At 38.3% G+C, this 27,651-nt stretch overlaps 1 protein-coding gene across 1 annotated transcript; it reads right to left on the minus strand.

Annotated features, from left to right (window-relative positions):
* Positions 1-2,724: 2,724 nt before the first annotated feature.
* HELLS (helicase, lymphoid specific) lies at positions 2,725-27,651 on the minus strand. Its single transcript, XM_005153869.3, has 22 exons — positions 27,523-27,651; positions 27,323-27,444; positions 23,601-23,723; positions 22,152-22,211; positions 21,661-21,697; positions 21,503-21,567; positions 21,138-21,179; positions 20,131-20,355; positions 18,508-18,690; positions 18,140-18,283; positions 16,948-17,144; positions 16,167-16,263; positions 15,101-15,262; positions 14,446-14,588; positions 12,757-12,895; positions 11,276-11,359; positions 11,072-11,191; positions 9,255-9,371; positions 8,170-8,329; positions 4,949-5,045; positions 4,660-4,736; positions 2,725-3,288 (listed from the first exon to the last, which is right to left on the minus strand). The coding sequence occupies exons 1-22, from the start codon at positions 27,551-27,553 to the stop codon at positions 3,191-3,193; spliced, it is 2,523 nt and encodes an 840-aa protein (XP_005153926.1). The 5' UTR covers positions 27,554-27,651; the 3' UTR covers positions 2,725-3,190.

Here is a 27,651-nt window from a genome sequence, read left to right on the forward strand (position 1 = left end):
AAACAACTTGCAAACAGACACACAGCATTAACACACAAGCGAGCTCAAACCCATCTTTTTGTCCATGAATTTGGTCTCAACTCAAACATCCCCAACAAGAGGAACAACAGCTGAGTGTATCTGGATGCAGCATGGGACAGAAGAACTGCTTCCCTTACCAGGGCAAATCTACGCTTCAAGAATGTGTCTTGCAGCTATGGAAATATTTTTTCCCCTCAGATAATCAAGGGGACACTATTTCACCCAGATCAATTAAAAACTGTTAGCACCAGTCACATCCCTACACAGCCCCCAGCATCTTCACATTATCATTACTGCATTTACATGTGTATCTCTCTTACTACAGAAAGGTTGCTTTCCAAAATACCAGCACCCCTCACAGCATGCCACATTTGCCTGTCAGCAATAAGCACACAAGTGCTGGACTACCCCTTCAAAGCTTAGTTGAATAGCAAGTGTGAACATTACTCTTGACTATAGGCATAAGAAATCATAGAATCATAGAATAGTTAGGATTGGAAAGGAACTCAAGATCATCTAGTTCCAAACCCCCTGCCATGGGCAGGGACACCTCACACTAAACCATAGCACCCAAGGCTTCATCCAACCTGGTCTTGAACACTGCCAGGGATGGAGCATTCACAACCTCCCTGGGCAACCCATTCCAGTACCTCACCACCCTTACAGTAAAGAATTTCTTCCTTAGATCCAGCCTAAACCTCTGCTGTTTAAGTTTCAACCTGTTACCCCTTGTCCTATCACTACAGTCCCTAATGAATAGTCCCTCCCCAGCATCCCTGTAGGCCCCCTTCAGATACTGGAAGGCTGCTATGAGGTCTCCATGCAGCCTTCTCTTCTCCAGGCTGAACAGCCCCAACTTTCGCAGCCTGTCTTCATATGGGAGGTGCTCCAGTCCCCTGATCATCCTCGTGGCCTCCTCTGGACATGTTCCAACAGTTCAATGTCCTTTTTATGCTAAGGACACCATGCAAAGAAGGCACTGTGCTTGATTCAGGAGATAGAACAACAGGGGTTGGAGAGACAGGCTCCTCTATGCCAGTAAGCAAAAACCATGAAAAAATATGCATTGCTTTTGCTTTTTGAAGGTGTGCTACAAAAGCAGTCACAGCTCTGCAAAGTCTCTACAGAACATCAAGCTCCACAAATTACTGAATGGCAACTACATTTCACTAATGCTACCATTAGCATTAATGCCAGTTTATGCAAATTCAGGAAGGCTGCAAGTATTAAATCCTAGCTATGCTGGCTATGGGATAGAAACTTTTTTTAATTTTATTTTCCACTGTATTGCCCAGTGATGACAATCAGGTAGCTGTGCAGGTTAAACAGGGTCAATCAGTCTTCAAAAGCTGAGTATGCCTATGTGGAAGCAGTTATGTTAGTTCCTATTAAAACTTTCTCAATTATTTCTTTTAGATACTATTGTAGCTCTGTCTACTCTTAAATCTTGCAGGTCTCCAGCAGCATAGAATAAAGGAGACTAGGAAAGTAGCTCAGCGAATACAAGTAACACATGGAGACAATACATGCTGGACTTTCCATTACTTGGGCTAAAAAGTAACTAAGCATAAAACCTGGAAACTTGTCTTCAGATATTATTAACACTACCAGGCTTTCAACAGGCAAAGGTCAAAGCTAGTCTACTCATTAATTGAAAAGATTTGTTACCTTATAGAGGCAAGGATAAATATCACTAACAGAAAATAACTGCTGCGCTATTATGCAATCAGATTACTCTCTATGGAGAGTAATTACGATCATAAAGTGACTGGAAGCTAGTTTCCAAAATCTGATGGGATTAGGTAGGATTTTATTTTATTGCATTTTACCTGTGCCTTGGCAACACTAGTACAACTGTGACAGCTCCAGCTGCAATTCCATGACTGCAGCTTCTAATTATACCTAGATGACATTTTCACAAATCAGAACTCAAAGATTAAAGGCTACTTGATGCCTTGAATACTGTGTTCAGTTTTGGGCCCCTCACCACGTGAAAGACATTGAGGTGTCAGCACACATTCAAAGAACAATGAAGCTGGTGAAAGGTGTAGAACCTAAGTCTTGCAAGGAACAACTGAGGGAACTGGGGTTGTTTAGCCTGGAGAAAAAAGGAGGTTCAGAGGAGACCTTATTCCTCCCAGCTACATGGAAGGAGGATGGAGTGAGGTGTCAGTCTCATGTCCCAAGTAATATGCAACAGGAGAAGAGAAAATGGCCTCAAGTTACACCAGAGGTTTAGGTTGGATACTGAGAAAAACATCTTCACTGAAACCATCATTGCTTGAAGCAACATAAACAAGTAGTATCCTTCACCTAGCCTTTCTGCTCCACTGTAGTCTCAAAGACTTCATTTCCAGAAAGTACTTACTCCCTGGTCATCCCCACAGGCCCAGATATACTCTGCACTTTCCCCTCCACATGCTTCAAAGAGGAACCTTAGCTGTGCAAGCTGACAAGCAAGTCAATACTGAAGTAATGTCTGTACCAGCAAAATTCAAGCTGCCTTTTTTTTGTTTGTTTGGGTTTTTTTGTTTGTTTGGGGGTTGCGGTTTGGTTTGTTCTTTGGGGTTTTTTTTTGCATTTTTTTTCCTCCTCCCTCTTTTGATGCATGCTATATTTAGACCTTAGCCAGAATAGGTAGAGAATGAATTAATGGACACAACATAAGCTTCACTTATTTAAGAAGCTATGCTTAAACCCCTACACCTTTAAGACAAACCAGACATTTATTTAATCAAAATAATTTGGAGAAGTTAAAACACGGAAGCTACACAAATGGCAATAACAATGGGACACATTCTCTCCCTTCCAAATAAAACCATAATTCACACCATATAGAGGGGGGGAGGAGGGGGGGAAAAGTGTTTTAGGACTTCCACAGGAAGATTTTTTTTGTACACGAATTTGCCAGTATTTACTACTGATCATAGGAGCTCGGTGTAAAGGTGAAACATGTCCGTTTTCTTAATCCTTTGAGAGCCTACCAAAGCTATAACATGTAACTATCACCTGCATTATAATGTAGAACATGTTACATTTCACTGAAAGAACACAAGGGATTTGAAAAATGCCTTAAAGAAAGTCAACATAAAGGAACAGTATGCTTAGGTAACATCTCTGGAAGATCTGATGTCAGTCATACGTTTGTGCTGTCAGCCACATTTGCACATTAAAACACACATTCTGCACTGGAATCTGATGATTCTTCTAGGACCTTGAAGACACCCATTTTTTCCTTTTTCATTTTTTCAGAGGTCTTCATTTGATCTAGGATTAAAACAAAACAAAGATCACCAATGACAGATGGAGTGTATGCAACCTAACTACTGCAATGTAAGAGTTGCATGTATTTTTCTCTGAATCTGGAAAGCAAGCTGATAAAATAATTTGCTCCTTCATCAACAGTTTGCCACTAGAAGTTTGCAAGAACTAGTCTCATTTTCCTGAGAATAAACCAGAATGCAGTAAACCTATTTAGTGAAGTTACCAGGAAGACAAAATTATGGCCATGCTAAGCAATATTATTTTCTAAAGTTCAAAGACCTACCTCTTGTTTTCCTAGCACTTGCAATCACTGTAAATATATAGCACTATAAATACATAGCATATAATCACTGCAAATATAAAGCTAATGAAGTACTGTCTTTATATCAAATTTAATAATTATGGCATATGGGGTGGCATTTCAGTTCCTAAAGCATTAATTATAGTTAGCTGTAGTAAATATTCAGTATATAATGATAGATCAGTGTCCTTGTACAAACTTTTTTTTTTAATTAATATACTAAATTTGCTTAGTACCACCATAGAATAATTTTCTCTATTAGCAGTCAGTTAACTGAAATAATTTTATAGAACAACTTTTTTACATAATATATGAAGAAAAAACTATAGGAATAGTTCTCATAAGTTCTCATAAGTTATTTTACTCAAAATATATCACACTTACGTAAGGCTAGCTACCATTTTTTACTTCTAAATCCAGTAATTACTGATTTTTTTCATGTATATATGCTTTGAAGCTTACCTTCTTACCTCTGCTGAAGATGCTGAAGGAAGCAAAGCATTCATTCTAAATCTACTTTAGATGAACTGGACAAGGTTTTTTTCCTTCATCAAAAGAGCAGCTTGGCCTAACCAAGCACTAGAATGTGCAGACAACCTTTTTTTTTTGTATTTGATCCACTGACAAGCCACAGTAACTCTGAAAAGCCCAACTTCCCCCAATGTTTTATTTTGAATTATGATAGTATCAACATAGGTTTTTATAAAAGTTTGTTGAAATAAATATTTTCTGAGAGTAATTTCTATTTTGATCCAATTACAGCAACTTATAGTGAAAATTGCTTTGCAGAACAATTCCCAATCTGTAGTCTTTATTCACAGGATGCTCAAGGCAGACAAGAATATAGTTTGGAATACTTTTGTCTAAGTAAGTTGTTTCTTTTTCAGTAGATCCTGTTGGAAATGTCAGCAAAGAGACCAAAGGGTCCTTCTTGAGATGTACAACATAGCTGTAGGGAAGTGAAGCTATGGCAGGTTTATATATATAGACTTTTATAAAATACAAGTTTACTGTTGAACAGAGGGAAATAAAAAAAACCAAAACCTCAAACCACCAGATGAAAACTGACTTACCAATAAGATCACTTCTATCCAAGAGTAACTCCAGATCTTTATCACTGATTACTTTTTCCTTAGATCCTTTAACCTCCCTGTAAAGGAAGAAATAGTCTCTCTTAATAAGATAAAAGCATTTTACAGTTAGTATTGCATAGTCTGTTTTCCCAAACAGCAGAATCCCTAGGACATTCTTTCCACTATGAAGATCCACATATCACTTCAGACGAGAAGAGAACTTCTAACAGCTGCTGACAAGCTGCAAGTTACAAACTCATGATCCAATAAAAATATGAAATCTGCATACCTCTCATAGTCTCTGGATTTCAGTAATTCTAATAATTCCTGAGGGTCCAGGCAGCTCTTTGACTGTGCTAAACCAGATTTGCCACCTTTAAACTGATCTGTAGAAAGAAGAAATTTCAAGGTAAGTACACAGAGACAGGAACAAATTCTGTAAAATGTTACATCAATGCTGGATACACGTATCAAACAAATTACTCTTGCACATAAAAACTAATGCTAAATTTCATTGTTTTAGCCCTCAGGTAAACACACCATATGTTAATAACCTAACTGGTGAGAAAAAGTCAGAGGTACATGAAGAGTTTTTACATGCAGGCCTTTCACCTTCTAGCTGCAGTATGCAGAAAAACTGATTGAAACAACAATTCAACATGCACACAGGCACACACACAGCAGAAAAGCCATTAGTTCTACTTACAGTAAAAATATTGTAAATAAAGTTAGATGGTGGATACGGAAGTTTGTTCCCTTTGTATTGTAAGCTGGTTGAAACAAAGTAAGCAGTATTAACCACAAGACAGGAAACACATGAAAGATACATGGTTTGCAGACAGAACATCCATCAATTTGATGGACTAGATAGACATGACAAAGCAATACACCTGACAGGTTGATTTCTTGAAGAGACTATGCTAACTCCTGTCAAATTTGGAGTCCACACAAATCTGGATGTCTGGCCAAATATATTAAAAAATTATACACAATTATTACTTAAGCAAAGCTGAGCATGGATAAAGTTAAGCTCAGTCTTGCACATTTTGAGGAGACAGGCAAGGCTTACTATTTTGTGCCATGTTTCCTCAGTTTTTATCAACACATTTACTCATTATTGAGGCTTTATTGACCCCTTTCACTATACTCCCCGTTGTTCTTTTCTTTATCTTGGTTTCAGAAGTCTTTCTCACACCCTTTCCCATCTCCCTCCAAGGACTGGCTGTTTCTCTGTGAAGTGCAAACCAGATGCAAGTTCTAGAGGATTTTGAGCTATGGGGTTCTGCCTATAAACTCTGAATGCCTCCTGATGAGACACAGGATCAGCCCTGTCACGCATTATTAGTGATGTAGTCTCTCCCTTTTAGTTTCCAGAATTTCACAAACTATATGGCATTGAATTAGCACTGTACAGATTTTGGGTTGCCATAATAGCAACATACAGAAAAATATAGAGAACCCTATCAAGTGACTGACGCTTTAAATAGAAGATTCCTCTTAGTCTGAATTTTATTAATTTAACTAAAAGCATGCTGGTTCTCATACAATTTGCTAGGCAACTTTTGCCAATAAAACAGAAGCACAAGACAGAAAGAGCAACCTGGTACTGAGGACAAAAAAGCATTCTGTTTTGCAATAAATTCCAGTTCTTAAGCTCTAGTACTAGTACTGTACACACTCTATTAGACACCATGGAAAGGCCTGAGTTAAGTAAGCTTTGTGATATTCCTTCCTCATTCATTCCTCCAAAATCCCAACACTTTCCAAATATTCAAAATAACAGGATCATTTACAGCACCTTTATATTTACACAGTGGATCCAAAGGTTCCTGGAGGGGACGCCCCTAAGTTGCAAGATCCACCAACAGTTACCAACATTAATATTTAACTTACTGCAAAACTGAAGGTATGACCCAAATTGATGCTTAGCTTACACCCAGTTCCCATTGCTCCTTTAGAATATGTCAGTTATCTACTATTAGAGCCCATTGTGTTTTGTGCGCTCATCTTGCCACTTTGATTTTAACTTCAGATTGGACCATAATCACATCATTAAAAAGCAATTTTTTTCTACTTAAAATGGTCATTAACATGCCTACAGATGAGACAGATGGCAGTCCTGGCTGTCACAAGAAGAGACCAGTGGCAAACATAATACAAAGAAAAAGGTTAGGATAAAGGAAGCATCTAACAAAGACTGGCTAACATCATCCAAAACCAGAGGCAAACCACAGCTTCAGCTTGACATGCAGAACACCATGCAGCAGACAGTTACAGGTGTGGCCTTCTGCCCCTTCATACCCACACGAAAACTTGCTTCCTGCCTCCCACAATATACTACAGAAGTTCTTTACCTACTTTTCAAGTTTAATATAAGGCTAATTATTGCCCACACTAAGTTACAAGAACTGTGTTTTTCAAGTAAGCTTAGCGTTTGAAAAATGCTACATGGAGCTACTGTCTAAATATCACAAATAGAATAAGCTATGGAATCAAAGCACGATTCCTAAAGGACCCAAACAAGAAAAATTTACCCCCAAAAGAGCCACTTCAACACAATTGCTTCTAAAGACTTTTGAGTATGACCAGCTATGTAATCAAGAACTACAACAAGAAGCACCACTGTTCTACACCTAAAAGCAAGGACTACTGTTCTATTCGGCACTGTTAATTGTTCAAACAGGAATGTTCTACAGGGGTTATAACATACTGTTCTTAAAATTCAGAAGGACAGATGTAAACAGGATGTTGAATTGTTTTTCCTGCAGCTCTAGGATTTGCAGTCTCAACCAAGTTTAGTAGGTACCCCTGGGTAACCAACTTTCTATTCTATATTCTTTATTAATTTTACCAATTTTAATAGGAACACTCCCTACTCAAGCAATTGCCAGTGCAACCGGAAAAGTCTATTGCTGAACTTCACATCATGAAACACTGCTCTAGATGTCATTAGGAAGGCATATTGCTCCTCTTAATGAAGAACTATTACAAATTAAACTGCAAGCATGAAGAATTTTTTAATTTGCTTTCGACTTATATTCTGGTTAATTTAAGTTAGAATTTTTTTTAAATATTACTAACTCAAGACTTATAATCTACCACCAGCATTTTCAATGCTAAAAGTCCAAAAGCGTTTCAGTCAAACTACCTGACAAGCTGCCACAAAAGCCCAGACCTCTAACTCATTGCCTGGTTTTACTTATATTTCTTCCAGGTAGGCTCAGTGTCCCATCACCCCTCTTTTCTGTATGTACTAGTAAAGGAGTAGTCATGACATGGTATTGCAGAGATAACAGAAGTGCTTTCCTTTAATTTGCTGTAGAAGTTATTTACAATGTGTCTTAAGATTGCATTTTGAAAAGTAATACTATCTAGTCATTTGCTGGGAGAATGAAGATTTTTGCATTTAAGAAAAAATATAGGCAGTCACAGAACAGAGCAGCAGGAGTTCTCTCAAGATTCAAAGAAGCAACACATGCTTACTAGAATTCATAAGAGAAATATACTAACTTTTGTGGATAATCAGCTTTTCTAGCTTTCTTTTGGCAGCAGCTCTCTCCACGATCTTCTGGTCAATAGTATTTGCTGTCACGAGACGATAAACAACCACTGGTTTTGTCTGGCCAATTCTGTGACACCTGTCTTGGGCCTGCAGGTCTGACTGGGGGTTCTGAGCAGATGAAGAAACAAGATAGTTATACCATTAACCTTTTCTTAAGAGACATACCACAGGCAGCACTTTCAGTAGTGAGCTCTAATAGTCAGAGAAGAAGCAGTAAGCAGGGCATTCATGGCATAATAGAATCTTGTATCTTACACTTGTCCTACTCTTATACTTGTCCTTCACAAGGTCTGCTGCTGTAGCTACGCAGCCAGAGTAACCCAACTAGTTTGGGCAGCTTCTGCATTATATGCTGCACTTCTCAAAAAATGGGCATGCTCTGTATCACAAATTTAGCTGAGGGTGTCATAGTTTTAGTTAGGTTTGTGATTTTTTTTGTTGGAGGATTGAAAAAAAATGAGTTTCAGCCATTTGTGAAGCTGCTTTAGTTCTCCTGAAGCTGAACAGTCATGCAAACTGCAGAGATTCCTATTAAAGTAAGTGAAGATAGAGAGGTCCTCAGTCATATGCTTCCATACCTCTCTTCTACCCTGCCTCCAGACTCACAAGAGCAGTATAATCCTACCTAGCTAAAACACATGTGTCAAATCACAGGAGGAAATTCAAGGGGATGATACTAACGTGGCAGCTGTCAGAAACAGGGAACCTGTAGAAGGTCCAGCCACATTCACACTTTAGTAAATCTAAAGAAGGAAACATCTTCAACAGTAGTAAGAAAACCTTTCCTGCTTTTTGTATAACTCACAGGCAAAGATGTTAGTTGTGGAAACCAGCTCTAACATTTTATTTCATAAACTATAACTTTTCAAACAAGGCTGCATATTACATACATGTCCGCATACACTACTTTGCAACACCTCATTAAAGCTATAGAAATGGTCTATAGCATGATGGGTTAGTAAATAATTATCAAAAGCAGCAACAGAAAGCATTTTATGAGACTTCTCGCTAAGTTAACAGTGTGTAAACATACCCAGTCACTATCATATATGATCACAGTGTCTGCCGCAGTTAAATTAATGCCCAAGCCTCCAGCTCTTGTACTCACTAAGAACAGGAAGACTTCAGGATCAGTATTAAATTGATGCATCTGGAAGAGAATTAATAAAAAAAAAACAGCAGATAAATCAAACACAACATAGTTAATGCTGTATTTTGAGACATCTGTGTTTAAAAATATTAACACAGATAAAATACAGCACACACTGTCAAGAGGCCAAAGCAAGGCTTTAAGAAACATTGCATTCATTTGGGACAGGACAACACCAGGAAGTGAAGCAATTGTATTTCCTTGTCTGATGAGCACAGTCCAAGTTGCCAGAGCCTAAAAACATATCCACTTATTGACACAAGCAACAATCTAAAATAATGATGCCAACTTGACTATAACTTCCAGCCGCCCTGTATACCCCCCCATCTCTTACTTCAAAGCTAAGAGTAACTTTCTGGTCTCCTACTCAACATTAAGCCTACTTTCACTGCAAGATGTTTCCAAGTGTCAGCACAGCTCCTGCCAGGTTTGCAATACCAGTCAAAACCTAGTCTACTTAACTCTGACAAGTCACATACTGGTAGAAAACTGCAAGTGTACAGTAATTTTTAGGACCTTGATCACAGCAGAGAAAAAGAAACTATCACCCCACTGCTCAGTGGAAGCAGCTACCTAAGCTCTCTAAAAGAAAGGGTGTTCAGTAGAGTCCATATTCTCTGGACTCTTCTGGACATCAGCATCTGTAGCACCAGCAGCAAATCATAGAGCCTTGCTGAACTTCAGACTGGTGACCCAAAGATTTCTCTCATTCTGCACCCACACCACACTGTGGCTTGCACATAGCTGACTAATCCCTCCCCTACTGCCACAAGCCAGTTCAGAATTTTATTAGCTTAATAAAAGTCACTATAGCTCACCGATATATTGCTAATTAACCTTTCCTCATTAAGTATCAGCTCTAACAGTAGTAACCAAGGTGTTGCAGCATTTGGTTTTCCTCAGCACAGAAAAAAAATTGCACAAAAGGAAGCACAGTTTGAGCTAGAATATCTGTCATCTGCCACTGTTCTTCTGTATCTTCAAAAACACTAGAGCATACTTCATAGACCAGATGGCAACTGTGGCATACCCCCATGATATATCCTGCATACTTCCTCCATATTCCTCTTTTACATCCCTGCAAACCCTCAGAGAGGTGGTTTTCCAGAACAACCCTGCATGGCTGCTCTTCATGATAAATATATGCATCAGTATATATTCTGTATTCTGTAGTTATTTGAAACCATTACAAGCAACCAAGTACAAAGGATTGTGCTGGAACTGATACTTGTGCAATTTCAGGCTGAAGTTACTGATCTCCTACTAGGTACAAAAAACTGATATTCTGGAAATCTACTTTATTTGGCACTAGACTTGTGGTATGCTACCCCATAGATGTTGGCATCATATCCTGAATGCTAGAAAATGATACGTGAAGGAGTAAAATTAGGATTAGCATCTTCCACAATCTAGATATATTACATACACACCTCATACACACAAGACATATCATATTTGTACAACAGAGTAAGTGAGCACTCCTCATTCTAAGCATACCCCAAGATATTTGTAGTAACACATTTCATTGCTTCAGTATTTAGGAGCTACAGATATTAAAGCAGCAGCAAGGATGTCAAGTTTTCAACACATATCTTTCGCCTCATTAAGGTTAAATGCTGCGTGAAATAATATTCCAGTGTCACAGGATCAAGCTATTTGAAATTTACTAACAGGCTCAAAGGGTATATACATCCACTTACATTTTGTTCTCTCTCTGAGTAGGACATAGAGCCATCCAATCGACTAAACTTGAAGTTTCTTAAATAGCAATAATCCATCAAAATGTCAAGCATCTGAGTCATTTGTGAGAACATTAAGACCTACAAAAGCAACAAGATTCCTTAATACCATTTTTTTGGTCATAAGAGGACAGCTATGCTCCCCTGTCAAATCATAAGCTTTACCTTATGTCCTCTTTTTTTCAGTTCTGGAAGCATTCGGTCCAAGAGTAGGAATTTGCCTGAGTTCTTTATTAGATCTTCATCAACCTTGGAAAAGAGAAGAAAGGATCATGTATTAGGAGGGAATGATATCACAGATTTCACCAACTCAGAAGCACTAACAAAAGCTGTCTGAAAGCTTCTCACAGAAACAAGCTTGTACCATCTTTTTAACTAAAAGCAACGCTAACTTTAGCAAACTACACTGAATCAATTAAATCATGCCAAAACTAAAACCAACCACAAAATTTCATATGCCCAAATAATTATATATTAAAAAAATATTAGTTTTTATCCCAATTCTGGAAGGCAAAACCCTGATGACACTAATTTTTTTCCATAAGAAAAGTGCTGCTGTTTCTTTCACAGCTTGTAATTAATGCACAAGACTCCCACCTACTGGCTATAAGGAAGCACTGCTGAAGAAGTTACTGCACACATACCATCCAAGTGACAAAGTCCACAGAACACAGGACAGCTTCCACACTGCTGCCTTAGACTCCTTTTTCTAATTCTTGGTATGGGCTAAGAGCAGGGATGTAGAAAACTTCTTAAGCCTGAGCTTAAGAACCTCAATAATTCCCAATTCATTTTCCTGAGCAGGTACTAGCTCCTGCAAGTGGTGTCAACTGTCAGATAGCCTGCATTTTTCTACAATAGTTTCCTCTCATCACCCAGACTGGGAAGTCTCCTTTTTATGCATTGACTCTACATTGATAAGCTTCAACAACTTGCTCCAGAGCACAGCTGAATCTATTAGCACTCATTGAACAGGAAATACCATTACACATTGCCACAAACATACATTTAGAATGTGCAAGCAACTTACAGTTGCTCAAGATTCTTTAAATTCAAATTACTTCATAGTTTCCTATATTACCAACTGCTTTGTGTAGATTAAGCTACCAGCTGGCCCTCATGACATAATTTGGATTTTTTTTTCCCCTTTTGAGAAGAGGGAATGCTGTATTCTCTGAGCAGACAACTCTTGTACTTGGTTCAGCCCTTCAACACCTCACACTTTTAAAGTTACCATTGCACCTCCTGCAGTGTGTACATTATGAACAGTCCACCAAGGTCAGCATTTTTGTTTCCAAAAGAAACCTTTGTGAGGGAGCTTGAGGCAGATCCTAAAACACCTCAGGTCAATGCAAACCCAGCTACTGTCTGAATTCAGCAACTCTCCTCCCAGCAGATGAGTGCTGCCATAATGTAGAACATTAAGCATCACTGTGCGAGGGCTGAACACACAGAGAGATTGAACTGGTCTCTGCAACTGCTACTGCAGGAAATTTCTAATAACGGATTCAGGAAAGTGCTGGAATTCAATGGGGAGGCATTTGCTAAATACACTGAAAAGGTCATTCTTTACAGTTGTCACCTCAAACTCTACTGCTTTCTAATGCCTGGAATAATTTTTCTTGTAATCCTTTTAAAATATGTACCTTGAATTGTTGTGTAGCAGGGTCCAAAGGATATTCAATAAGGTAGGGGTGATTACAACATTTCCTCAGTAACATCATAATATTCTGCAGTTTCAGGTTCACCTCAGAATCCATGGGAATGCTCACTGCTACCACTGGCCTTGAAAAGATACATCACCTTATTAGTATGGAAACTGTCACTTTATTATGCTACAGATACTGAAGAGCAGAAAACAATAAAACCAAAAGCAAGTAATGGATTCACATGCTGGTCAAATGTCCTCAAAATTCCTCATATTTAGTATAGCTATTATCAGATAAAACTTCTTCTAGTGTCACACTTGGAATGGGTTTGCCATTATTGGTTTAAAATACAAAAGGGCAATCAGTAATAATCAGAAACAAAAAAAACCCAACTTGTGCAAACCACCCAGCAGAAAAGGGAACAGAAGCAAGCCCTCTGTAAAATGAACGGTGACATCTCCTGCGGAACAATACATAAGCTATTCCAAAATCAGCTTTCTGCCTATTCCATTTTGGCCACACATACAAAGTGAAGGATTCACAAAATATACAGCTACTTAGCTCTTCCACATCTAAGTTCTGTTTCCAACATAAGGGATCCGTGCATACCATAAAACTAATGTAAACATGTATTTAAGTGCCTGTTCTTGTAAAGAACAGGATTACAATAAAAATCTAGCAAAATACATTTCAACCCTGAAGATTAACCTGCTTTTCCTTATATCCAAGGGACTTCCAGCCAATTCAGAGCCACCTTATCAAACTCAGGAATGAACATGATTGCTCAGCTTCCTCAGTCTTGAACCTCAACTCTGATCTTAAGCACCAGAAAGTGACCAGTGCTTGTCACAAAAACAGCAATAACTGTGCTGACCATCTGGGTTCTAGGCCTCAGTTTAAGCCTACATATTTTAGAAAATTTAACAAGCAAATAAGACTCCTCTCTTCTCCAGTCTTAAGCCCAAACTTTGCTTCAAGTATTCCTGAGTAATTCTGCAAAAAAAAATGAGTTAACTGTAGTTAGCACACAAGCATTATCCCTTGTCCTGTCTTCGAGCCAGTGAAAGATACACCTGTGAATGTAGTCGGACATCAGAGACAAAAGGTTTATCAGAAACTGTGCAAAACAGCAACAAATCAAGCTCTTCAGCTCTTTGTCCTCACTGCCAGCCATAGCCAAGACCTAAGCTATTACAATGAAATTTCAACTACCAAATAACTAAGATGAAGCAGTTCTTTCTTGGCTGGCACCCAACACTACCTTAGACCTTGAGAAGCTTTGGTGAAAACACAGTTCTTCACTATTAAGATGTTTTAACAGCCCCCAAAAGGACATTTTAGCTCTTTATGGCTATCAACAGCACTACTGTCACAGGGCCTAGAAAAGACTGACTAATGAGAACAGGAACTCAAGGACATTTATTGCTAGACTCTGCAAAGGCCACAGGTCTAGCAGTAAATGTCTTATTCAACAGTAACTTTAATGAGTGATGTTACAAGCTAATCATTGCTATTATGGCCCAGCAAATATTAGCTAAAAGCAAAGAAATAAATCACAAAGCTACAAAGGTAGTGACTGACAAAATTCCATTTTTCTTGATCAATTTGAATAAGCAAAGCTCAGAAAACAAACTAAGTGTAGGTATGCAGTATAATGATAAAAAAAGAATCTTTTAGTGTAGGCACCTCTCTTTTTCTACTTCCTCTTGCATTTTGCTAATCCATTTTTCCAAGTCATCAGATGAATCATTATGCTCTTCACAATAATCAACCACTTTTCGACTACGGCGTTTTGGTCGGCCTGTAGGACTCAACTCAGTTACTTCTTCCTGAAGGAAATGATAACGTTGCCATCAACACACAGCTTCAGATTCAAAGGCCTACGTTGACCCAGTAATTCTCAATACCAAAAAGAGGTCTCACTGATATGCATCATGCAATACCTATTTAGACTCAGCAGCTGTAAGCTTCGCTACAAAGAATATGCAATTCAAATTTTAAAGGTCTATAATTGTAGATTTTGAAAGCTTCTGCTTTATTTTTAAAAGCTGCATTCGTAGCTTACTGATTTTACAGCAGAAATTGTCAACTCTATTAAACCTGCTTTGTTTACCCCCAGGCTACAAGTAATCAAGAACATACTTATGCTTATATTGTGTTAGTTCTGTGCTCACTGAGGTCAGTCACAGTAAATACCATTAAAATAGCTAACAAACGGATCAGACTACATATTTAAGCAGAAAATCATTTTGATTACAATGGTACTGAAGCAACAGTAATGTGATTTTGCCTACAAACCATTAATAGCAAACACATTTCAAATATCCACATTAGTAGATACCTCATTATTTCCCAATAGCTTCCTAATGGTGCGATTTACAATGGCAGTATAGAAAGTTTCTTGCTTCTTTGACAGTGGTGCATATACCACAACTTCTCGTTTAGGAGGAACCTCAAGAGCAACATCAGTTTTCAGTCTTCTCAGCAAGAAGGGTGTCAAAATCTGAAACATTGAGCAGATGACTTACTATTATTCAAAGCTCTCAACACTGTTAATTTTAAAACAAAACAATACACAAACAAGCCTACTGATATAATGCTGTTTTGACAATTTAAAACAAGGGACTTAATTTGCAGAGTTTGTATTTAATTTCTTAATATGGATACCTTCTCCAAAACTTTTATGTGCATGTCAGTAATACATGCATTCAAACACCATATCCATTGACATTTTTAAAATTCTGAAGTGTTTCACAGGGGTGCAGTAGTAACTATATTACAGACCTCTCAATAATTTTCATTAACTCAAAGTAATTTTATTATTATGAACAGCTTATCTCACTTGTTATATTTCTTAAATCAAGTTACTCCAGGAAAGTCCCAAATCTTTAACTAAGTAGTTCATTGTAAATGACAACTGTATCTGCAAGATACAATTTATAACTTGCCATGAGCTTGTAATGGAAAAATTACAGTTATATAAGCATTTAAGTTTTGAGTTTAAGGTTTTGAAGACAGGCACATTATACAACTATTTTGTCAAAAGGTATTCTGTTCAACACCTAGAAGTTACATAAACTCCTTTGAAGTCACCTTTCAACAAAAACAATACACCAATTAAATCTTCTGGCAAACAGAAGCAAGCAGCCACAATTAAGTTTGACTAAACTCGATTCTGTTGCAAGAATAAAAATGAGTCATTGTCAAAGAGGTATATTGTTGCTTTCAGCATTTACGTGCTGTAATGACTGAAAGAAAAACCCACAAGTCTAAGGAGTCCAGAAGTGTCACAATAAAAGCCTCAGGCCTATAACCAAGCTCCATAAACAAGATTTTGACACACTTCACAATAATGGTCAATATTAGAAATAAACCATAAAAAAACAAAACAAAAAATAAATGAAAACCTGATGCAGCATATGCAAGATGTTTTGCTCCCTTTCTTTAGCAATAATATCTTCAGCAGTTTCTGTAATGCTGGTAATATCAAACCAGGATTCAAAGCTATAAAAACAAAGAAAGAAAAGAACAGCTTACTTCACATCTATTATTCTTCATTATTTAAGTAATCTATTCTTGTCTTACCCTGTGATTTAAGAAAAACAAAGCACTAACATCCATCATGAATATAGAGTGAACAGGAAGCATTTCTGAAATATACCTGCCAATTCAGATGCCTGAAGTTTTAGATGATTGGTAAAAATACTTTTATTGCTTTGAATATTCACTACAATTTATTCAATCTAGTCTATATCTTTTTCCAAAATTAGGCTACAGACTGTTTTGGCAACATTTTTTCACCTGATCCCATACTGCTTCAGAAAAGGATCGATCTCTCATGGGTCCCATGTCTGCCAGTCTCACACAGCTTCCTCCAGCACCTTGAGAATCCTCAAGCAGCACAAGGCCCTTTGATTAGTCAAACATTTCCCCATTAAATGCTCAAGTCTTATCTCAGAGTTGAGCTTCCACTGATGATAGAGCTGACAAACACTTCCTTCCTTTCTGAAACAGCGAAGTGTGAAGGCAAGACACATTTCAAAGCCTTTGCCACCAAATAATCATACCAAATTACAATCATACCATAAAACAGCTCTTTATATGCTGATAAAAGTTTAATAATTAAAAGATTCACAGTAATGCCCAAACAGAGCAAACAGGAATAGTTTTCACCAGACTGCAGCCTACCTTTTCAAATCATCAAACACATCTGGCAACAGGAAGTTAAGCAATGACCAAAGCTCTGCCAAGTTGTTTTGCAGGGGAGTACCAGTCAACAAGAGTTTATTGTCTGCATTGAATTGTTTCAATTCTCTAATAAGGCGGCAGTTCATATTTTTAATCCTGTGACCTTCATCTACTATAAGGTATTTCCAGAAGCAGTGCTACAAAAAGAAAGGATATTTCAATAAATCTTAGCTTTACTCCATCAAAACATATGCCAGGTGAGATAAAGCAGGACTAGTAAAATTGATACTGCCTGTTAAAGATTCTATTTACTTTTAATTCTCACTTTGCCAGACTGGAAGAGCTGAGTCTAAACAGTTAATGCCATAAACCTGCTTTATGACGGTCACATTTAGAAAGCTTAGGTGATTACAATAAAACTTCCGTAAGAAACTCATCTTGCTGAAACAGCCAGTCTGATGTTAACCATGATATTTATACACTAAGCATAGCTTTTACTCTAAGCCTCACTCACCATCACCCACAGAGAGATAGCAAGAAAAGCAAGTATGCTGGAACTATCTGCTTAGGATGATCAGGGGACTGAAGCACCCCCATATGAAGACAGGCTGAGAAAATTGGGGCCGTTCAGCCTGGAGAAGAGAAGGCTGCATGGAGACCTCATAGCAGCCTTCCAGTATCTGAAGGGGGCCTATAGGGATGCTGGGGAGGGACTCTTTCCATTAGGGACTGTAGTGGTAGGACAAAGGCTAACGGGTTCAAACCTCAAACAGGGGAAGTTTAGGTCAGATATAAGGAAGAAGTTCTTTACTGTGAGGTTGGTGAGGCACTGGAATGGGTTGCATATGGAAGTTGTGAACACTCCATACCTGGCGGTGTTCAAGGCTGAGTTGGACAGAGCCTTGGGTAACATGGTTTAGTGCGAGGTGTTCCTGCCCATGGCAGGGGGTTTGGAACTAGATGATCTTAAGGTCCTTTCCAACCCTAACTATTCTATGATTCTATGTACTTCTTAAACATGAAATTCCAGATCCACTACTACCAATGAAACAGAAGAGAATGACAATACAAATGCCACAGTATGACACTCATCGTATGGGCAGCATATAGGGTTTTTTACTGTATTCAAAAACATTGCTATTAGTGATGAGGCATTCCACCCTCCTGAGCGATTTCAGGAGAACTTAGGTACCTGCAGGGCATTTCTATCTCGCATGGCTATTTCAAATGAAGTAATGACCACAGGATGGATTTGCAGTGATCCTTGTCGCCCATGAATTTTGCGAACCAGTTTACGACGTTCCTGCTGAGCTCCATGATAGAGCATTAGGGGAATCTGAAAAAGAGGTTGAGAAGTCAGGTGAACTAAGCTCATTTAAACCTAAAGAGAAGATAGTAAAGATAATTATCTGTTACAAGAAGGCTGTAAATACATAGCACATCATGGCACAGTGTGCAGCAACCAACAACTGCAATTAAACTTATGTTCTATACAGAAAAAGCTTCAAGGTAAAGAATAATTTGTTCTTTTAAAACCTAAGAAAAAGAAAAATCTTTTACCTCTGGAGTAAATCTCTTGAATTCAGACATCCAATTTGGAAGAGTAGACAAAGGACCACATACTAAGAATGGACCAGGGACTCCTCGCTCCACCATCAGTGCTATTGTTGCAATACACTGGATTGTCTTCCCCAGCCCCATTTCATCAGCTAAAATGCCATTTATACCATTTTCCCAAAGCATCTGCATATGTAGAAAAAGAAATGTAAATACAAAATAACCAACAAACCTTAGGAACATCAGACACTTTTAGGAATGTAGGATCTGTGGAAGCTCTCTACTAAGCACATTTTACATTACAGATGAGGATGATTTTCTCCATGGTGAAAATAAATACAAGCATCTTGTTAACCTCGGGCATTCTTGAGTAGGTGTATGTTTCCAGCAATTAAGTGCCTGATTATAGCACAAAAAAAAGCCCAGAACAGTATCAAAGAATATAAATTAGTGTTATATCAAAAGGCACTTCAACTGCAAGTACAGCTCATACTAACCGTATTTTTTATTCATCACAGCTCCAAAGAATTCTCTTAGCTCCCCACTCTAACTCTAAAAACGCAAATTATTATGCTGACGCTTCAGTTTTATCTAATCAAGTAGCTTCTGTAGGCATAGCTACTTCATCATAGGAAGAAGGTGCAACTCCTGACCAATATAGCTACCTGCTCCAGTCAAAGTTCTTTGTGCAGATTCTACCTATTCTAACAAGCAACAGAGCAAACTCTCACAAAAGAAGAGAAAGGAAGACGTAGAAGTGCTCTTTGGCTACCTCTAACTAGTAATCACAAAGATTCATGAAAAAGATTACTATAACTGAGGGCCCCACTAAGGAAGATGATTTTCCCCTAAGAAGTGGCCTGTCCTCCCTAGGCACTTCCCAGTGACAAAAGTCAGTGAGCAAGTTTAGTGGCACTCACTTCAGCATACGCCTGTTAGAACAGGATAAATACACTTGTGGTGAAGAAAAATAAAAAACATAAGGAAAATACGAGATCAGCAGCAGAATGAGTATCAATTCTGTCTGGTTCCAATAATAAAAAAATTTAAGTTGTTCTAATCTGGCTTGCAAGCAAAACCAGGCACAAGTTAAATATATATCTGGGCATTTTTTATGGCAAGTTTCTGTGGATGAAAAAAACTATAGACAAAACACTTTTAAAATACTGTGTTGGTATTATAGTTAGATCTCTAGATGCAGAGAATAGAAAACTCATCCATGCCAAGTCTACAAGGCAATGTGTCTTTAAACACCTATGGGCTAGGTATTCAAACTTTTAAAAGAAAAAAATAGTAACTGTCTCTTAATAGTATACATAGTCCTGCTTTCACCAAGTATTTCGTAAAAATATGCTGCAGACAGTAGAGTTGAACAAGAAAATAGATGGGCAAAGGGAAGATGGAGAACACCAACCTGAAAGTCTAAAGAAATGTTTACAAATACCCTCCCCATGCTGAAACATATCTGCTGCTTGACAATTTCTTCTGTCATAAGAAATCATTAAGAACTGTGTCTTCTCCACCCTCTCTGTATCAACTTTCACCACAGACTTTTAGTGTATCTTCCCCTCCATTTCTGTTTCCAATCAGCAACAGATCTCAATATCAATAACAATCACTCCATACCCGTAGCCACTCCATGCCTTCCACTTGGTACCACCTCATTACACCGCCAGTAAAAATCTTTGGCTGCTGAAAAGGCACTGGTTGTCCATTAAATTTCCGTACTGGATCAAGGAATTGCTTGGCACTATTTCGTACAGCTTGACACAATCTGTCCTTAATGACGCTGTTTGAATCTTCATTTTTCTGCAGGTCTTCTGGACACAGGTTATCAGAAGAACTTCCATCCTATAGAAGGAAGTTCAAGAAACACATGGCAAGTGTAATGCACAACAAATCCCAATTAAAACATACTTTTGCCAAATTTACACCAGTATTAATATGCAGTGATGTAAGCCAGCCCCTGACACAAAGACTAATTCTGTGTAACTGCCAACTTGAGTGGAATTTATTTTTAGGATTAATATTGCTACCTAGGGAGATACAAAATTTCAATGCATGCTTTACTCCTTAAGAACTGAAGAGCAGAGATAGCTACTAAAGATACTTGGTTTATCATTTTCTACTCATAAAAGCGAGCAGACTTAAAAACTTCCTCACAGCGGTTGGCATTTAATGAAGCCATTCCCCTTCTGTAAGCTGATTCTAAAAAATGGTGGAACAAAATTCATACAGTGCATGTAGCTTTTAAACTATAGCAGAAACAAGAGACCACACCTGTTATCACCAGGTCTGTCTGTTTAAGAATGAGGTCTTAAGGTCTTATACACCAGCACAAATATTTCTTAGTAAATTTCTATGTCCTTCATTTTTTAAAATATAGGTACTCTATAAAGTACAATAGAATAAAATTCAGTGTTAAAAAAATAAATCAGAAGTTCGGATTTCTGTAAGTATTTAAGAGCATTCACATATAACTTTTTTAAACTTCTAATTTAGGACTTCAATATCTAGCAGAGAGATGTTTATTTACAGGAAAAGTTTAAAGATATGCTATAAAGTATAAAAAGCCCTCCCTCCCTCCCTTTGGGCTTAAGACAGTTAAACTGCAATAACATGTGCCAACATACCTCATTTTCCACTTTACTTTTTTTTGCCACAGATAGTATTTCCTGGAAGCAAAGAAAAAAAAATTAAAATCTTACACGCATTTCAACCTTAAAGGCTACTACAATTTGTACTTCATGAGGTCTTTTAATTGAAGAATCTGGACATACTTCAGAAAGCTTCTTATACAACACCATTAATCATACACATGATTCTAAACAAGGCCACACACACCAGAGAATGCACTGCAGTTACAAAGGGTCACTGAAAATTCAAATGGTGATATCTCTTCACAGGTTGTCTCCCCAAAGTCTTAAAAAAAATTGACTAATTGGTTAAAGTTTGTGCTACAAAAGTCCAGACAAGCCTATTCAGAGTTATGGCCTACCTCTTTGGACATAATCTCTGAGATGTTGTATGTCCCTTCTTCTCTTCCTCTCTTCTTCTTTGTACCTAAAATATAATATTTGAGTTTATACAACACATCAAACATTAAGGAAACTAAAAACACCTGTAACTGACAAGACACAATATCTAATACAGTACCTGGTTTCTCCTCTTTGCCATCAGCTGCACTTTGACCCTAGAAAATAAACACAGGAATAGGTTCATCTTCTTTTCCATCTCTATCATGACACAAATAAAAGATACCATCAGACTCAAACCACTGCCTTTGAAAGATTCTTGAAGCACTTTTATTATTAAGCAGTTGCTCCTGCTTTTTCACTACCTATTCAGCATCTTGGTTAATTAAACAATCATTCCTACATAAAAAAAAAGAAATCTCAAGACAAATTGAAAACATTTTCTTTAGTATAAATTAGTTAGAAGCATCTCCTTAGGATAATTGTCATGTTTTTTAAGCACTTATAAACAGTTCTATTATGGTTAAAATAAATATGGCATACTAGATAGATCCTGCATGTCAAATACTGGCTAATCTAACTTACTCAGTTTACCTACCTTGATCAAAATCGTCATAATAATTTGTTAGACTTTTATTCAGAAAGTTGCATAAAATAGCTGGTTAATCTTACCTTGGCAGATTTTAACATCATCTCCCTCTTTCTTTCTAACTTCTCTTTCCTCCGCTGTTCCTAAAAAAAGGCAAAATCAAAAACCAAACACCCACACGTTTTTTTATCCTTCAATAACACTATCCATTATAGAAATGATAACAGGCAGAGATTACAGTGGTAATGCAGGGTTTTGTGTACTCTACAGACTTTGGTTTTACACTCTCACTAAAAGCTTCTATTCTGACACAGTTTAAAATGGTAAAGCAAAACTTAGACAAGAAAAGGTACCTGCCTAGAATTACTTGTCAGTGAATAATTTAAACAATATTTTAGAAAGACTACAACAAAAATATTCCCAACTGCAAACTCTTCAAGATCACATCTACTGCAGTAAGCTTCCCATGTATTCAGCTCTCCTTAAACTTAGCATACTACCATCTGTGTTCATTGAAGAACAGAAAGCATTTATAAGTAGTCTATAATGCCTTTAAGGAAGAAGTGCTTTCATGTCTTGAACAATTTAAGATTTTCATCCCATCTACTACTTCTGCTTGCTGAATGCAAAAGGACCCTGGGAAAAAGAGATAGCAGACTTTGGTATTTATCAGATGAAGCAAGACTTAGTACTGAAACCTGCATTGTATCAAAGCATTAACCACGAATTTGAGCTAACGGTTAAACTACAGAAAGGAGATTCCTGCAGTCTGCCAGTACATTCTTTCCTAAGTCACTGCCCCTCTCTCAAGCGTAAACTCTTATAAGCTTGTCCACAAAGGTACAGTTAAGAAAGTCAAGATAAAAATGAACTCAGCAGCCCATGGATTAAATAACCAAGCAAACAAAATCCTGACCAATCAACCAAAACAAAATCTACAAACAACAAAACTCCACATAATTTTATGGAAGCTCTTGTTTAGTAACATCATGGCCTCAGATCACTCCAATTCATAAATTTGTTCAAGGGAGGCCTACATTACCATCCTGAAGAGACACATCATCCTCAGCCTTCAGTAATTAACACAAATAGGCTGCACAACTTCTTGTCAATTCTTTGTGTCTTCTATCCTCTAACTCCCTTAAACTTTGTTTCTTATTTGAAGCTTATTTTTTCTTCCTAGCATTCAGACTAACCGAATAATTGTAAAGATACCAGTGGCATCTTTACGCTGTGATTTTTAATTATAATTATAATTTTAATAAATTATTTTAATAATAATTATAATTCATGCTCTTCCTAGTCCAATTTAACTATTAATCTATAGAACAAATTCTGAATATTATATAAAGCACTGCTTCATGCCTGGGCAGTGAATTTTTATGTTGTTATTGTTAGCAGCATTTTTACTTCATTTCAAACAGTTGGATGACAAAAAAAATACAAAACAAAACCAAAACAACAAACGATCAAAACACAACCAGATGGCAGCACATCTTAAGTATCCCCACTGCAGACAAGAATACACCTACCTCCAGTTGCTGCTGTTCCATTTTCGTTAGCAAGAATTTGGAATAGATGTTGCTCTTTTCCAGCAAATGTTGAAGCCTCTTATAGCGCATTTCAGTTGACTCCCTGTCCCAGGAAGTGCGAGCCTAATCAACACAAAGATGTCAAGTATTTAGATGTTTCAGAGTGAAGGCTTTTAATACATGGAAGGGTTCTTCTACAAGATAACTACAATTGTCTCACACACGCACACCCTTTCCCTTCCCTCAATTATAGGTGTACAAGTCCTGAGCGTATGGACTCACATATACTGACAAAGTTCTGTAAAATCAAAGTAACTGAGGGTTGCATTCAGTTCATACATAAACAGAGCTCTGTAACACACACACACACACACACACCTCCAGTGCAGTAGCACAAGGCAGTCAATGGCTCAAAGCTGTCTCAACTCAAATATAATGGATTTAGAGCAAACTGAAATTGAAGTTCATTTGTATCCTGCAAAATTTGAGAAGGGGTGAGAAAGAATCCACCTGGCAACAACTTCACCAAGTACTATCTGGGACTCCTCCACGTGCCAACTATTTGCACAAAGGTACGGTTTTCTACTATGAACAAGATATTCAGACGACTGCAAAATCCATTATGCCTAATTTACATAGGTCAATTCCTAATGTGAAAACAGCAATTTCTTCTTGCTTTGCTTAGAAAATCCACACATTATTTTAAAAGTAAATTCTGTTGAACTAGTCAAGGATGTGCATTTAGTGGATTTCCAATTATTCTTTAAAACTCAGATCAAAACTCCCTCCCAAAAGTAAAAAAGCCTTCACCCTTCTGCATTCATCTAACATTGCCCATTAAATTGAGGTATCAAACAACTGAAAATGTAAAATTAGCATCTCCAAGAGAAACCCCCGGAAGGCAAGATGCAGAGCTTTACAAGATGCTTATCTATGCCACTGCCTTCAGAAGAAACTCTGGGGGAAGGGCATGCTAAAACAGAAAGGCAAAGGAACCTTCTGAAACTAAAGAATTGACAGGGAAAAAGGATATTAACCGAATTAGGTGGTGTGACACAGGAATGGGGGAGGCATGTTTATCTCCCAGAGAAATCACATCTTTATTTTCCCCAAGTAATATTCCATTTCATTCTTATCAAGTAGCTACCATTGGAGGCTTTTAGGAGAAGAAGGATCTATCACCACAAGTTTTCTGGAGGAAGAGAGTGTTTGCTGGTGATTTTCCATAGTTTCTACTCACTTCTCTCCTCAGTACAGGTTTTTTGTTCAGATGAAAAGAACATGAGCTCAGAAAGATCAACCCTTGGTGGCAGTGCAAAGAGCGAATATAATTAAAATTAAACTACTTCATTGAGCAAATAACTATTGCTCAGTTTTTACTGAACACAGCATTCTTCCATTATTTGACCAATCTGAATGACTGTTACTTTGACCAACTGCAAAAATATCAAGGGGAAAACAGAAACCTGAAAGATGACAAACAGCATGGAATTATTATTTCCATCTTGTCCTTTGACCCAAACCTTAAAGTGTCAAGAAAGTGGGTTCTCCCCTCCCTCTTTTTTGACTGAAAAGGTCAAAAATTTGCCACTTTCTTTCATCACTCTACATTCTTATATATTTGTGTAGTGAACTATTGCCATCAGCCCACAGAAAGAACAAGTGACTGCTTTGTTGAACTGCTGCTCAAATCACCTGGCAGGGAGCTTGGTTAAGTGACAAGCGTAAGAAATGCAAATGCTTCAAAAACATCAACTGCCCTGAGGTGCCAATATGCCTGGGTTTAACTACAAGAGTAATTTCCTCTGGTCTCACTGTCTTCGATTGCACAGAAAAAGCATAACAGAACCACACAGGAAAACATAGCAACACACTTGCTACAGGTAAGCTCCTTGGATTCCGAAGAAATTGAGAGAATACAGAAACTCCCAGCACTATCACATTATAACATTGTTGCAGAAGTGGTTGATTGTTAAAGAAATGAAATTCTAAGTCCTTTAGTCAACACTTCCTGTGCAATGAGATAATCTGCTCTACAAGAGTTCCTTCCCTTCTTAGCCTCTAAAAGTACTGCCTCCAAATTTTTAGTTTCAAGTCCGATCAAGTACCTGTGCAGAAGTTCAGACAAGCTCCATAGTGACTTATTGTTTGCAAGAAGTAAGATTGTAAGATATCTGTGAAAATAAAGTATTATTTTCCAACTACAGCATCACAAAATCCTGCAGCTTAAAACCACCCTTATAAATCAGTTTTTCCTAGCTAAAAGAAAGATAAATTAAAATTAGTTCCAGGTTTTAGAAACTGTATTTTTCATCCCCTTAGACTAATGCTTCAATTTTTAAGATGGGAGAAAAAAACAACCTTATTTTTTGAGTATTTCAAGTAACAGCACAAGTACTTCAGAATACAATTCCCAAAAGCATTTAAGAGTTTTTTCAAGCCTGTATTTCTTTACACCTGTAGTATGTAGTATGCCAATAGCTTGATAATTTGTATCAGCAGAGGCTGAGAAGAATCATGTTTTCATCCTCTCTCTCCAAAATTGGTTCATATCAACCAATGCTTATTTTCAACATAAGAAAGCATTCACAGTGAGAGAGAAATGAAATGTAGTGATGATCAGGTCATTTGAATTAGCCATGTATCATTTCCTTGTATTTCTGCAACATAACAGGACTAAAACATTGACTCTCCAGATGATCAAATGTCCATTTCTTCTGGCAGCAAGGTCAGCTCAAACAGTTCCTGCTCTCCTCAGCTCAGGGGTGCTTGCACAACTGCATGGCAGCAAAGAGGAGACAAGGAGAACAACTGGCAACAAACTGATTCTTTCTGGCTAGGCTACTTCCTTGATGCAGTTGCTACCTAAACTACACCTGTTACCAAAATTAATGCTTATTTCTGGAAAGGATGAAAGGTATCTATAGAGGTGCCATAGAATGGTTTGGGTTGGAAAGGCCTTTAAAGCTCATCTAGTTCCACCCCCCCTGCCAAGGCAGAGACAACTTCCACTAGACCAGGTTGCTCAAAGCCCAGTCCAGCCTGGCCCTGAACACTGCCATTGATGAGCCAGCCACAGCTTCTCTGGGCAACCTGTACCAGCACCTCACCACCCTCGTAGTGAAGAATTTTTCCTAATGACAACTCTAAATCTACCTCCAGTCAGTTTGAAGCTGACAGTGTCAGCATCCTGCAGGCTTGAATCAGGTCATCAGTTAGTTTGATTGGTTTGGGTTTTTTGTTTGCTTTGTATAGTAAGGAGCAATAGTAGGAAAAGAAGCTTTCTGTACACGCAGAGGAAACGCAAAGAAAAAAAAACCTTCCCTTTAATATTTCATGTAGAAACTAGTATTTATCTTGCCACCCTTTCTGAAGGCACAACATTATACTTTTCTTAAGCTCAGAACAAAAATCAACAGGTAATAACATCCTCATTGCAAACTTAAATGCGTAAAAAAATGCAGTAGGCTTCTTACTGGCTGCGAGAGGCCACCGTTAACCTTTAGAAGGAAAAAAAATCGAAACACTCCAGTGGATGATCAAAGGCGCTTGTGAATCACAACCGCCGCCCGGAACTTCACCAGCCTCCCACGTTTGTTTGTTTTGAAATCAATGGGGCAGCAGACACCCGGCCCGCAGCCTCGGCCGAGCCACGGGCACGGCGCTCGGACCCACGGGCACAGGGACAGCCACATCTGTCGTGCCCTCAGCCCCCCCCTCACCTTCTCCAGCATCTGCCGCTCTTTCTCCAGCCCCGCCGCCTCCAGCTGCTCCTCCTCCTTCAGCATGACCGGCGTGATCACCGCCGCCTCCGCCTGCTCCCCCATCTCCACTCCCAGCGGTTCTACAACGAGCACACGGTTACTTGGTGTACCCGCCCTCACCCACCGCAATCCCGCCCGCCCCCAGAACCTGCCCTCACCACCGCTGCTCGCCGTGTTCTGGGCCGGCATGGCCGAGCGCCGGGGCCGTTGGAGCTCAAAGCGGTTCAGTGCCGCCACACGCACAGCCCAAACTCCCGCGCGTACGGCGGCGCCCACCTCGCGAGACC

Source organism: Melopsittacus undulatus, chromosome 4 (genome assembly GCF_012275295.1).
Source record: "Melopsittacus undulatus isolate bMelUnd1 chromosome 4, bMelUnd1.mat.Z, whole genome shotgun sequence".
Classification (NCBI taxonomy): Eukaryota; Metazoa; Chordata; class Aves; order Psittaciformes; family Psittaculidae; genus Melopsittacus; species Melopsittacus undulatus.